Here is a 15,321-nt window from a genome sequence, read left to right on the forward strand (position 1 = left end):
CCTTTTGTTGGCCTGCCTCACTCATGTGCTGCCTATTCCCACATCGAGTTTTTCCTTTTCTTCCTAGTTATTTTTGTCAGAATCTGTGCTGATGTGATCAAAGACGTGATGTAAATAATTTAGAAGATTGAGAATACTTTCATCTTCTTCCTTTTTTTTTTCATTCAGCTCCTGTAGATGCTACCAGAGATATCAAAGGCACTCTAGCACCATACTTAAACTTCGTCGATTGTAGCTATTTAAAGGAACAGTTCAAACATTATAGGAGAATGTTGCCTTCTTGCCAAGAGTTCGATAAGACCATTAATACAACTCTTATGTCTGTACAGTAAATATGAAGCTATAACCAGGCGATAGTTAGCTTATTAGCATAAAGACTGGAACAAGGGGGGGGAAACGGCTAGCCTGACAGGAAGTCACTGCACCCGGCCAAGAAATAATCCGGCCAAAGTCCCCGTAAAACCATAATTTAACATTTAGTTTTTTTGCAAACGAGCAAGAATAATAAGGTGTTAATAAGTGAGCTTTAGAGTTGCTGGTCGAGAGCCAGGCTATTTGGTTTCCAGCCTGTATGCTAAGCTAAGCGAACCGGCTTTCATATTTAATGCACAAACAAGAGATTGGTATTAATCTTCTCCTCAAACTCTCTGCAAGAAACGTCGAACTATTCCTTTTTTTAAAGTACGTGATTCAGAGGCCGTTCACGTCAGTTGTAGCAAACGCGCGCTCGCGATTTAATAAACGACAATCCGATCAACATGTAAGCAAAGACTAAAAGCTTTTTATTAGATTTTATTTGCGCCTTCATGGGATTCCTGTGCTCATTAGCAGCAGCAGCTCTGTGAGGATCTCCGTGGAGGCCGGGCGGTGTCTCTGGAGTGGGAACAAATGCATTTGGAGAGGAGAGGCTCTGGCTGGCCCGCTGATGGTCCTCCGAGGCTAAACAAATGACTTTCAGCGAGCACATCGGGAGCAGACAGCACTCAAACAAATGCTATTAAAAGGGAGGGAAAAAAGCAGGGAGGGAAAATCTCCTCTCCTGTCCCTTCTTTAGAAGCTTGTTGTGAAACCTCTGACGGCCGTTATTTATCTTAGCGAAGACTCGTTGATGTAAATGTGCTGGAGAGGTTGCATGTTTGTGTGTCCGTGATCCTCCACGGAGGAGCCGCCTCCATCAGGGAGCTGAATGAGAACTGGTGCTTGTTTTCCGAGTTATTAATACTTTTACTTAAAGGCCCAGTGTGTAACGTGTTTAGTTGTTCATTATCAAAATCTGTGTTGCCCGTTCACAAACTTTGTCCTTTTTCATGAATATTTACCTCCACCATCAATTCCAAGTATTCCTTTTGGCTTGAAATTTAACATTTGCGTTCACATGAACTGGGGTAGACGCTCCATATTCATGCTCCATCTTGAAATACGGTAGCCGGTAAGGGACATACAGGACATACTGCTGTGTGTGTGTGTGTGTGTGTGTGTGTGTGTGTGTGTGTGTGTGTGTGTGTGTGTGTGTGTGTGTGTGTGTGTGTGTGTGTGTGTGTGTGTGTGTGTGTGTGTGTGTGTGTGTGTGTGTGTGTGTGTGTGTGTGTGTGTGTGTGTGTGTGTGTGTGTGTGTGTGTGTGTGTGTGTGTGTGTGTGTGTGTGTGTGTGTGTGTGTGTGTGTGTGTGTGTGTCATACAGGACATACTGCTCCACCTTTCATGTTTTCGCTATCACATGATAAACTCCCAGGTGCTGCTAATGCTGCTAACGGGTATTGTAGCTTCCCGGCCCCCGGCAAGTTTGAAGAAGGAAACATGGAGGACCACACGCATTCAAAATCCAAATTTCAGGAACAGGAGTCTTCTTCTTCTTCACCCAGAAAAAGAAAAAGGAGATTGAAAAGAGCAAGAGACCAAGTTTTTGAAGCGTGAAGGCTACCGTAGCTGTAATACGTACTTTGAACTGCGTGGTGCGAGAGAGTTGATTGCGATATATGATCTCGATATATGATCACACATTGGACCTTTTTAAAGTACTGGACTTAAGGCAAAATTTGAGGTACTTTGAGTTTTTCCATTTGAGGTTTCTTCTAGTCCACTACATCTTGAAATCTATTTATTTTTGATTTGAGTAATTCTTTTGATTCCTGAATATTGTGTTCTCTCCTCTGGGACAGTAATCTGAATATCTTTTGAGTTGTGGACAAGACAAGACATTTGAGGACGTCCTCTTGGGCCTTGGGAAACATATTTTTTACCATTTTCTGACATTTTATAGACCAAACAACTAATCGATTAATTAAGAGAAAATAATCGACCGATTAACTGACAATTTAAAATAATTGTTTGTTACAGCCCTCTTTTGAAATAGGGCTAGGAAATGTATCAATATTATATCAATATCGTGATATGAGACTAGATGTCGTCTTAGATGTCTTAGAAGTGCTTTTTCGATCTCGAGGTATTTGGTCAAAAATATTTAAGATTTTCCCCATATCGCCCAGCCCTAAGTTGAGTTGTGGGAAATTACGACAAGCATTTCTCACTATTTTTAGACATTTTATAGACCCAAAAATGTATGAAATAATCAGGAAAATAATCGGCAGATGAATCGATAATAAATACATTTATATTACAGTCCTAGACGAGATAAACATCTCTGAGTGCTTTGGTAGTTGTTTCAGTAAGTGGTTCATGTGTGGCTCTGCCACCACTAGTATCTGCTCTGATAAAAGCCACTGAGAGGTGGTTTCACTGTTAAAAGGCCCATCTTTCTCTCTGCTCTCACCGACAGACTGACTCATTCTTTTGAGTGCGGTGGCTCTTTCCAAAAAGAACTTTCTAGTTTTCTCCCGGTGCTCGCTACAAGGCCAGACGGGCCGGGGGAAATGGAAGCTGTAAGACATCGGCTTCTAGGGGAGTCATTTTCTTGTCCGAGTGACGAGGCCGTTAGCAATGTCTCATGCGTTGTAAAGACCGCCTCTTGTTTTTTCTGACAGAGCTGAGGAATTTCAGTCCGCTCGGTCGAGGAGGACTCCTTCCTCCGTGTTGTATTTCAGTGCAGTTTGTTATTTCTACAGATCGGTTTCAAAAGCAGCAGATTGGATCGCAGGAAGAAGCAGATGACTGGCTAAATTACTGTCAGAAATGATTAGTGCCAAGTGTATTTATGGTCTCTCACACACACACACACACACACAGATATCCAGAGAGCATTGATTAGTATGCTCATACTGTAAGGAGTTTTTGGCGATCGCTTAAGAGGGACACAGATTGACCCAGTTAACTCAAATCCTCATTGACCTCATTTTGAGATTGCATCTAGGTGCATCCTACACACACACACACACACACACACACACACACACACACACACACACACACACACACACACACACACACACTTTAGCCCCCCTTTTCCATTACCTTGTTAGCTGCTGGCTATGAACCCAGTTGACCGAAGCGTGACATGCTCTGCTGTGCCTAGCTTTGGCTGCTAACATTTAGCGAATAGTCAGCTGGCTTTCCTCTTTATTTTTTTACATATTTGGTATCCGTTCCCATGGCGGCGACATGATCCAGTCAATGGGCAGACAAATGTTTCGGCCTGATTCGCTTTTTAAATGGTAACTTTGTAACTTTTTCAACCTTGTTTTACATGAATTTCCCTTTCGGGCCTGTTTTATGTTAAACAAAAAGGATCTTACTCAAAAATGTCTGTCTCTGTAGGGATCCCTTCCATAATGATTCCAGACACTCGGAGTAATAATCCGAGCCTGTCAGCGGCAAAAACAGCACTTTTAGTGGACAAAATATATATGGTTAGGGGCTGACCGGTTGCAGCGTTCTCGCTCAATACTGGACCAATTTTTGAAGGTTTTTGTTCACTTAGACACCAGTGCAAGGGGAAATAGAGTCCAGGTTGAAAACATAAATGAAATTACCCTTTTGACGTTGCCTCTGCTAGCATTACAGAAATCAATTAGCACTAGCATAGCAGCCACACCACCATAAACTTTTATAAGTGTAATGGGAAGCTGATGTTTTTAAGGACAGATGGTAATCAGCTCACCGTGACTATTGATTGGTTGTTTACTTCTCCTTCCTGCAGCCCCAGAGGCACCTCTGCATCTCCACGGGTGACCGATTAGTTTCCCCATTGTCACCACAAGTACACACACAAACCACACCTGGGCTGAGAGGCTCTCACTAAAGGCTGCGTTCACAGGCGAAAACGCAGTTCTTCCCATTCATCTTGTATGGGGGTAGTGCATTTGTTGGGGGTGGGGGGGAGATCAGACTTGTCTGTCCGTTTTGGGGCCATAGAGTAAACCGGAAACATCACTGCCTCTATCGCTGCTACAAGAAAGTTTGAAAACACTACGAGGGTAGAAATCGAACCACAAGCAGTGAACTGCGTCGGGAGTTTGTGGAACAGCTGACTGTTTCCTCAGTCCCTCCGTCTCTTTTCTTTCTCGGTGAAATGACGCTGTAAAATATAAAGTCTACTTGTGCTACATTGGGGGGCCGTTTCAGTGACACCCCCCATAGCCGTACCACCCTGCAGAAAATCGCCGGATTGCTTTTTTTCTGGTCTGAACGGGCCCGCACGCCTGACTGGCCAGCTTTTGAGGCTGAGCTGCCTGAATGGCTGACTGGTGTGTGAAGGAGGGAGGGAGGGTGGGAGGGAGGGTGGGAGGAGGGTGGGTGGGTTCTGGCTCTTGTGTGCTCAGAGCTAAATGAAGGCTTTGGCCACATAGCTGAGAATGACCCCCTGCAGCCACAGCTTTAGTGGGCGATGTTGCACACCGCCTGCCTGAAGGTCTCCTCAGGCTGAACTCTGTAGGGAGCTGAGATACTGCTCTTTCACACTTGTTTTTCCCCTCCTTACTTTAATCCTATAGAGACGGCTTAAGTCGACTACCTCGGGCTTAATTGGGAGTGAAGTGTTAAACCTTGGTTTCCAGGCGAGTGTATTCAGAGTAATCTTTTTTTTTTTTTTTTTTTTTTTAAAGCATAGAATGTAGTTTCTTAAACAAAAAAAGGCCTCAGAAGGCACTAAAAAGTCTGAAATTTAATTTCTAAATAGTTTTTTCTGTATCTGTATTGCCTCTTGCCTGCCATAGGAACAGGACTGGTATTTATACAATGTTTTCATATCCGATTGCAGCCTGTCTGGAGATGTTATACACCGATAAACGGAAAGTTGGATTGTTTAGACATTGGATTTTGCTGCAGGAGGCCGTTTAATCCTGTTTCTGTAGCGTTGCATTCGCCGCCCCTCAGACCTGCAGCAAACGCCGCTGCTAGCTACAGCAGCTGGGAAGTGTGGATTTTGTTTTGTGTGTGCAAAAACTCAGTTGTGTAATCCATCCATTATTTGATTGGATCCATTCCCCTTATTGATGCCACTCTCATGGCTGCACATTGATATTTTAAAGCTGAAGCCAGCAGCCATTTAGCTTAGCTTAGCACAAATAATGGAAACAGCTAGCCTGGGTTTTTCAAAGGTAAGAAAATCCCTTAACCAGCTCATCTAAAGCTCCTCTTGTTTGTTTAATCTGTAGATAAACCAACGTGTAAACACAACAAGTTGTGTTTTTATGAAGGTTATGTGCTGAATTATTTCTTGGCCAGATGCAGTGACTTCATGCTAGCTTGTTTTTATGCTAAGCTAACTAATCTTCTGTTTCCAGCTTCATATTTAATGGATAGACATGGGACTGGTTTCGATCTTAATTCTTGGCAACAAAGAAAACAATATATTTCCCCAAATGTTGAACTAATTATATTATTAGGAATTATTGTTATATACTGCTGCAACATACTTACCTTGCATGGCAGCTGGATTCTCACGAGAATCCCGGGATCACATCTCGTCAGGCTTCAAGTAAAAGCGTTTGTGTCCGAACAGCAGCGAACCAAACCAATCAGCGTCCAACGATGGCGGACGTGATAGACAGATGGTTCATCCAATCACCTGCCAGGTAATTTTTTTTTAAATGCCTGCCCGTTTCCGAACAGTTTCCAATAACTGCTTCTTAGATGGTTCGTCAGCTTAGGGACGTAGTAAATCAATGTGGTTTTCCATCATCCTGTCGTACTTTGGTCTAGGGCTGCATCTAACGATTATTTTCATTATCGATTTAACTGTCGCTTAGTTTCCAGATTAATCGATTAGTTGTTTTGGTCTATAAAAGGTCAGAAAATTGTGAAAATGTGGATCAGTGTTTCCCAAAAAGCCCAAGACGACGTCCTCAAATGTCTTGTTTTGTCCACAGCTCAAAAGATATTCAGTTTACTGTCACAGAGGAGAGAAGAAACTAGAAAACAATATTCACAATTTAGGAACTAGAATCAGAGAATATTTGATTCTTTTTTTTTTCTTAAAAAATGACTCAAACCGATTAATGTAAGATCAAAATTCTTGCCGATTTTAATATAACCGTTGACAACTAATCGATTCATCGAATAATCTTTTCTGGTCTGCTTTGGCCAGCATGATTGATAAACGGGTTTAAACATGCACATTCTGTGTGGTATTATGAAAGTCTTTAAAAAGTTCCTAAATATAACTCGGGGAACTTTGCAGACTCATTAGTGTTCTGCTGTTGGGAGTGAAGGAGTTAAGTGTGGTTGCTATGTGGTGCACAGAGCTGTATTATGCAAGCTGTGAAGCGCAGACACAGAGAGAGGAAGTGCATTACAGAATGCTGAGCTCAGGGCTTTGGCCCGCCGCCAAGCATACACTCCTGCATGTACGCGCGCACACACACACACACATACACACACACACTTACACACACTCAGCTGAGGGCATACCGATTTTTTTCCAGCAGCACAGCGGCCCTCCTCCTCGAGTCACTCTCTCTCTCTCTTTTTCTGTGACGTCGTAGTTCAGCTGTGGGCCAGGCATGACTGGGGCAGGGCTGCGTAACGGAGAGCACCACGCTTTTTTTGTGTGTGTGTGTTAAAAAGACAGGATGTGGATTTTGTGTAAAGTGTGATCCAGTGTGTGTTTGTGCATCTGCTCAGCAGCACCAGTAAGAACTGGCACTTTGTTGGTTTCACTCTCAGATATTGTGCCTTTTTGTTTTCGCTCAGCTCTGCATCACACGAGCTCCACCACATACACAGACAGACACCTACTCTGTTTACAACGATCTTCCGTCCAGCAGCTGTGTGTGTGTGTGTGTGTGTGTGTGTGTGTGTGTGTGTGTGTGTGTGTGTGTGTGTGTGTGTGTGTGTGTGTGTGTGTGTGTGTGTGTGTGTGTGTGTGTGTGTGTGTGTGTGTGTGTGTGTGTGTGTGTGTGTGTGTGTGTGTGTGTGTGTGTGTGTGTGTGTGTGTGTGTGTGCAAAGTGGAAATCAAATCTCGCAGCTAATGTTCCAGGGTGAACAACGCTGCTAGTATTTGCACAGGTTTTTGTTACTTTAAGAGCCTCACCTTTAACTGTTAACTTTTTGGCATGTGTTTGTTCTGGATTTACACCTCACCATAGACCGTTTTTTGACACTTACCGTCACCCTGTTTACATTTCGGGCATTGTATACATTTGACTTTTGCACCTTACTGATAATCAACTAGAGCTGCAAAGATTAATCGATTTAGATGTCCTCTAATAAATCAATCGCCAACTATTTTGATAATCGATTTGAGTCATTTTTGATGGAAAAAAAAGTTAGTTTCTCTGATTCCAGCGTGTTAAATGTGAATATTGTTCTAGTGTCTTCTCTCCTCTGTGACAGTAAACTGAACATCTTTGAGTTGTGGACAAAACAAGACATTTGAGGACGTCATCTTTGGCTTCGGGAAACACTGATAGACATTTTTCACCATTTTCTGACATTTTATAAACCAAGACTAATCGATTAATCAGAAAAAATTAATGACAGTTTAATCGATTTATGAAAATAATCCTTTCAGGACTACTCTTAATTGTTTACATTTTGTTTTTATTTGCACTCCACATATTTGCACTTTTTCCTACTTTGTACTGCAATGCTGCTGGATAAAGTCTTATCTTATCTTACCTATCGAGTTGTTTTTCAGACTTGCATAACATTCCTTACCCTAACTCTTCCCTTACAGTGAAACTGATGCAGTACAGACATTCAGTAAATGTACGCACACCGACGATAAACTCTTACTGGTTGCCACAGTTTGGCTCTGACCGTGGTTCTGACACCATCTGTCATCACTGGTAACCCTCTAACCCAGTCAGATGCACACTTTCACACACTCACATTGTCTACTTCTCGTCATTACAGAGTTATTTTGGTCATAAAGTGTATAGTTTGCGTGCTTAGTCATCTCATGTCCGTCTGCTTGGTCTCAGCACAATATTTAAATCTACTGTAGCTCCCACGTGCAGCTACTGTGTTTTCCAGTGTGTTAGTCTTGGGTTTTTTGTTAAGATGGAAAATGACCCTCCTCTTCCAATCAGAAAGCATCAGGGTTTATTTTCCTGTCAGAGACTCGGATACCAAAGCTCCAAGAAATCTGAGTTCAAGAAGTGTAAGGTCAAATCCACATTGACATCTGCGACTCTGTCTATGTTTACATTCCCTCCAAACACACGATGAGACCTATAGGTTTCAGCTTGTGAGAGGGTTACTGTATAGTAGCAGGTCTCTCTGCCTGGTGGAGAAAGGGAAAGCAGTGGAGGTGTTCTGGAACGGAAATGAAAAGGAAATGAGAATATTTTACGCTTTCCTCCCTGTCCTTTCACTCATATCTCTCTCTCGGTCTCTATCTATCTATCTATCTATCTATCTATCTATCTATCTATCTATCTATCTATCTATCTATCTATCTATCTATCTATCTATCTATCTATCTATCTATCTATCTATCTATCTATCACATGTTTATGGTATGTAAAGGGGGTCGCTCCTAGTAAGTATCAGCCAACTATGCAGTTATTTTTAGCTCTACAGAGCCTTTCATTTCATTAATTTATTTATAAGGACAACGCAGATTAATCAACATTTCTGTAAATGTTCCAGTGTTAGCCATGCGGCTAATTTCCAACTGTAGTCTTTTGGCCAGATGTTTTGAAACCAGAGCAACTTTTAACTCATTATAGCATTATTTTCAGCCTCAGCACGCAGCTGATTTCAGCTGAAAAAAAAGTTCTAAAAACGTAAAACCAGCACAAAAAGACAGATGGACACAGTTAGCGCTTATCTGGTGAACACAGAGGAGCGTTTAGCAGCTTGGTAGAGACCAAAACTTGGCTAAAAGAGAGCTAATATTGGCCAGGTGGCTAAAACATCGATGTAAAGAGTGACATGCCATTGTTTGGTTCACAGCTTGTTCCGCTGGCCCCTGGTAACTAAAAAAATTAGCCACTGTAGGTTTAAATTAAGCGTTTGTCTTATTTTGTATGAAAGCTACTTACTCATTACATGCAGATGATTAACTGTAAATCTGTTCTCTGTTTCTCTGCAGGGTTTCACCTCAGCGGCACAGTAAGGGAACCTGCCACATCCTCGGAGCCCGAGCTGCTCTGCAACGTGAGCGTCAGCTTTGACCGCTGCAAAATCACAGCGGTAACGTGCGGCTGCGGCAACAAGGACATCTTCTACTGCGCCCACGTCGTGGCGCTCTCGCTGTACCGAGTACGGAAGCCCGAGCAGGTCAAACTGCGTCTGCCCATCTCAGAGACTCTATTCCAAATGAACAGAGATCAGCTGCAGAAGTTTGTTCAGTACCTGATCACAGTGCATCACACCGAGGTGCTGCCGACGGCACAAAAACTGGCCGACGAGATCCTGTCGCAGAACTCTGAGATCAACCAGGTTCACGGTGAGTGGAGGGGCTGGGATAATGCTGGTTGTTTGTGATTTTAGTGGAAGAACAAGATAACCTCCCACCTTTTTTAACATGCATGCAAACCCACACAAGCTTAATGCAGGTACGTGTGTTAGATTTCCTCCAGCTCGCACCATCTGGAGGCTGACGTCCTCCGAGATGAGTCAGGAAAAATAAGCTGTTTAGGGAGAACAGGTTGAAAACACTTTAATCACACACACACACACACACAGACACACTTAAATCTGGTCAAGTTTGACTTGGAAGAGGAAAGTTGAAAGAATGTGTTTTGGAGTCACAGAGCCTTTAAAGGTCCCATGACATGGTGCTCTTTGGATGCTTTTATATAGACCTTAGTGGTCCCCTAATACTGTATCTGAAGTCTCTTTTATATAGACCTTAGTGGTCCCCTAATACTGTATCTGAAGTCTCTTTTATATAGACCTTAGTGGTCCCCTAATACTGTATCTGAAGTCTCTTTTATATAGACCTTAGTGGTCCCCTAATACTGTATCTGAAGTCTCTTTTATATAGACCTTAGTGGTCCCCTAATACTGTATCTGAAGTCTCTTTTATATAGACCTTAGTGGTCCCCTAATACTGTATCTGAAGTCTCTTTTTATATAGACCTTAGTGGTCCCCTAATACTGTATCTGAAGTCTCTTTTATATAGACCTTAGTGGTCCCCTAATACTGTATCTGAAGTCTCTTTTATATAGACCTTAGTGGTCCCCTAATACTGTATCTGAAGTCTCTTTTATATAGACCTTAGTGGTCCCCTAATACTGTATCTGAAGTCTCTTTTATATAGACCTTAGTGGTCCCCTAATACTGTATCTGAAGTCTCTTTTATATAGACCTTAGTGGTCCCCTAATACTGTATCTGAAGTCTCTTTTATATAGACCTTAGTGGTCCCCTAATACTGTATCTGAAGTCTCTTTTATATAGACCTTAGTGGTCCCCTAATACTGTATCTGAAGTCTCTTTTATATAGACCTTAGTGGTCCCCTAATACTGTATCTGAAGTCTCTTTTATATAGACCTTAGTGGTCCCCTAATACTGTATCTGAAGTCTCTTCTATATAGACCTTAGTGGTCCCCTAATACTGTATCTGAAGTCTCTTTCCCGAAATTCAGCCTTGGTGCAGAATTACAGCCACTAGAGCCAGTCCCACTTTCCTTAGGATGTGCCATTTCTGTGTCTTAATGTTAAAAAAAAACTGTGAATTTTTCATGCCATGGGACCTTTTAAGTAACACAGTGTGTAGAATATATCTTGTAAACAAAAATGTAACTCTGTTTATACTGTTATACCTTTCTGTTTACATATGTTGTACTCTGTATTTGTATACTGGTGAATAATGTGTGTTTGGTGATGGGTCAAATCCTCCCCAGTGAAACATGGTAAGTCTTGTCGGCTGGTTATTGTTACAGATTTTGTAGCATTTATAGTATTGATCAGCTTAACCAGCAATGCATTAATGCAGGAGGTGAACTATGTGCTGATGTAGGCATGTTCATGTCTGCTCCTCCCTTAAAATACAGATTTTTATTTAAATGTGGCCAGTGGTGGAACTACTAAGTACATTTTCGCAAATACTTTACCCAAGTACAAATTTAAGGTACTTGAGTATTTGCTTTCTCTGCTACTTTGTACTTTTATTTAATAACTTTTGTTACAAGTTACTTTGGAGATTCAGGTTAATAAAACAAATAAATTATGTCTTATTATAGATTAAGACTTAATTGATCATGGGGGGGATGAACAAGCTCCCCAGCAGTACATAAAGTAATTAAAAGGATCTCTACCGTTACCAGCTGCAACGACCACATTAATGCATCAATAATTATAAACCAATAATATGATATACTGTATATGATTCTGAAATTGGTCCTTCTGCATAATGAGTACTTTTATGCTAATACTTAGGGCTGATTTCGGTCCCGATTTGATTACATTACAGATTTGATATCAGTTAGGGAAACTCGGTTACAATACCAATTTATCTTGGATTTAAAAGAGATTCTCAGAGAACCTCCGCTGTGAAATTTACAAGCAAGAAGCAACCCTTAAATATTTTTTATAATGCACCAGGTTAATGTTTACATTACGAACTGACTCCAAAACTGTTTGTGGTTATACATCTGTGGGGAAAATAAGATAATAAAAGATAAATTTCCGAGCACTCAAAGATCGATTTTATTAATCGAGCCCTACTAATACTTTTGTACTTGAATGATGCCTGTATTTCTACACTGTGGTATCGCTACTTTTACTTTTAAGTTAAACAATATGAGTACTTCTTCGCCACTGAATGAAGTAAACTAATCAATGAAAATCCGTTTAGTTTGATGACATGGAGCTCTTGTAATGACTGGCTTCCTTTGTCGGGTGCAGGAGCTCCAGATCCGACGGCGGGCGCCAGCGTGGACGATGAGAACTGCTGGCATCTGGACGAGGAGCAGGTTCAGGAACAGGTCAAGCTCTTTCTCTCCCAGGGCGGGTACCACGGCTCGGGGAAGCAGCTCAACTTACTGTTCAGCAAGGTAACCGAATCATTTCCAACAAACGCCATCATACTGCGCTGTGGCAGCTGAACGGCAACGTTTACCCACAATGCCCCACCGTCCCCCCCCCACCCCTCCACCAACGTCTCTGCAGGTGAGAGAGATGCTGAAGATGAGGGACTCCAACGGAGCTCGCATGTTAACGCTGATCACAGAGCAGTTCATGGGCGACCCCAGACTGGCGCTGTGGAGGCAACAGGGAACCACCATGACTGACAAGTACAGGCAGCTGTGGGACGAACTAGGTAACCCACACACACCCCCACACACCCACACACACCCCCACACACACCCCACACCCCCACACACCCACACACCCACACACACACACACACACACACACACACACACACACACACACACACACACACACACACACACACCCCCACACACCCACACACACACCCACACACACACACACACACACACACACACACCCCACACAACACACACACACACACACACACACACACACACACACACACACACACACACACACCAGCTTATTTTATGGCTTAGTTGGGCCTCAATGCAATTTTAAAGTACTTTATTTGTATGTCCATTTTATTTCATTTCATTTCATTTCATTTTATTTATATAGCACAAGTAAACACAACATAAGTTGACCACTGTGCTTCACATAACAAGAGTCAGATAAGAAAATGGAATAAAACATCCTTCAGACAACAGAAAGACATAAATAAAAAATAAGAATTTAAAGAAATGCACGCTCCAAGAGATAAAACTTTAGTTTGAGTTTAAACTCATATAAGGAGGACAGCGATCTCAAGGAGACGGGGAGGCTATTCCACAGCTTAGGCATTTTATGCCAATTAGGCAATTCATTTATTAGTTGGTCGACAAAAAAATGAGCTAATACAAATGTTTCCGTTTCAGTTTTGTTGCGTTTCTGTGTTTGATATAATTGTAAACTGAATATATTTTAACTGTTGGCCGGACAAAGTAAAACATTTGAAGATGTCACTTTGGGCTGTTGGAAATTGTTAATGTGACTGGAACGGAGATCTCACATCTTTGTGGTGTAAATCTTCAGTAAACCTTATTTTAAACGGACCAAAAAATAAATAATATATTAGCGGTGTGATGGTTCGGTACAGCGGAAAAAACTTAATTGTTCCGCTAACCTAAGCAGTTGTAGCTGCATATGGTTAAGAGTTTCCTGGCAGAACTAGAATATATATATATATATATATATATAGAGAGAGAGAGAGAGATATGACCCTACCTGTGCAGAAGCACCTTTGCTCTCTGTTGCAGGTACAAGATAAAACGAGAACAATGACTTTTGCTTATTCACTCGCGATGGCAAGCGATCAAAGCGACATAAAAATAAGTCCGGCTTCACTCGTAACCAACACTGTGGTGCAACATGTATCGGATGACATCACAATCCTCTCATTTCACACCATCCCCCTGCCCTGCCCGTTTTTGTTTTTCTTTAATTAATACCTTCCCCCCCCCCACACACACACAACCTCCCTGCTGCTGTAGATTCTTGCTCTGCATTTCGTCACTCGTGTCTGACATCATTTTCTCGGCGCTCTGTTTTCCCTTCTCGTTGTTGTCCTTGAACCAGCGCTAACAAAGAGACGGAGAATAAAGCCTCTCTCCTCCTGTCCCATCCCCCCATCCTCAGCCTCCCTCCTGCATTCACTTCCCCCTTCCCTCCCCTCACCTCTCCTCCCGTTTTTTGTCACTTCACTTCCTCTCTTTTCTTCTCCTGTTTCATTTTGTCATGTGTCATCCCTAATTTATCCTTTGACATGCTCATTGTGCCCTCTTCTTTTCTCTTCGTGTGTTCCTTTTCCAATCTCTACTCAGTGTCTTAGTGTTTTTAGACAAAGCTCACGTTTTTAACACTTCTTTATAGATTGATTCGTTGTTTTGGTATTTTTCTAAAGCAAAAATACCAAGTATTGTCCGTTTTCTGCTTCTCCGATGTGAGGATCGACTGCTTTTCTGTTTTGTATCACTGTAAAATAACTATTTGGGGGTTTTGGACAGTTTTTTCAGACAAAATAAGACCTTTTGAAAACATCACCTTGGACTTTGGGAAATAATATCGGTCATTTTTCTTTATATTTTCCCTTATAGTCCCAAGAAAATAATATGCAAATGAATCGATAATGAAAATAATCATTAGTCGCAACTATACTTGTTATGTGTGCAGAACCAATTCGCAGACCCGCCTCCAATTTAATCATACAATATATAATAATATAAAATAGTCTTATCTAGGTTAAACTGGTGTTTAAAACATTTTTAAATACACACCTGTTTTGCAATACCGAGACCATTGTTGGAAGTGACTCATTTTTCACTTTTTTCGCACAGTTTATAGACCAAACAATTAATCGATAATGGAAAATAATCGCTAGATGCACAAAGTAGCACCGGGCAACTCAACTTTGCATTATTCAGCTATTTTAAAGAGGTGATAATGATGCAGTTTGTTTAGCGATTTATATTTTTGCCACAAAATTTTGAATAATACTGTATGTTGTGCACTAATGATTACCAAGCATGTTTTGCTGCAGTGTGAGTGTAATATCTCCTGGTGTGTGTGTGTGTGCAGGAGCCCTGTGGATGTGCATTGTGCTGAACCCCCACTATAAGCCCGAGCAGAAGGGTTTCTGGCTTCGACAGCTTCGCAGGTGGAACAGCGTTGATGTCTGCCCCTTGGAGGACGGTAACCATGGCAGCGAGCTGACCAATCTGACCAACGCTCTGCCCCAGGGCCCTCCTGGCAACCCAGGTGAGAGGACACCCGAAAAAGAGACCTTGCCTCCCTTTTTTTTTTTTATTCCCAAATCCTCTCCTATATCACATCTGAAGGTTTCTTTCTCCTCTCTATGGCAGCACCTCCTCCTCCTCCTCCTCTTCCTCCTCCTGTATTAACACTATTAAGTCGTGTATCTTCCCCCTATCTTTTAAT

The 15,321-nt window shown here is 41.9% G+C and overlaps 1 protein-coding gene across 1 annotated transcript in view; it reads left to right on the forward strand.

Annotated features, from left to right (window-relative positions):
- zswim6 (zinc finger, SWIM-type containing 6) overlaps positions 1-15,321 on the forward strand; it is a 47,931-nt gene that overhangs the window by 18,161 nt on the left and 14,449 nt on the right. The window contains exons 2-5 of the mRNA XM_039779937.1: positions 9,434-9,790; positions 12,196-12,344; positions 12,460-12,610; positions 14,962-15,141. Of these exons, the coding sequence (XP_039635871.1) occupies positions 9,434-9,790; positions 12,196-12,344; positions 12,460-12,610; positions 14,962-15,141 (837 nt within the window). The remainder of the gene's footprint in view (positions 1-9,433; positions 9,791-12,195; positions 12,345-12,459; positions 12,611-14,961; positions 15,142-15,321) is intronic.

The sequence above is a fragment of the Perca fluviatilis genome, chromosome 17 (assembly GCF_010015445.1).
Source record: "Perca fluviatilis chromosome 17, GENO_Pfluv_1.0, whole genome shotgun sequence".
NCBI lineage: Eukaryota > Metazoa > Chordata > Actinopteri > Perciformes > Percidae > Perca > Perca fluviatilis.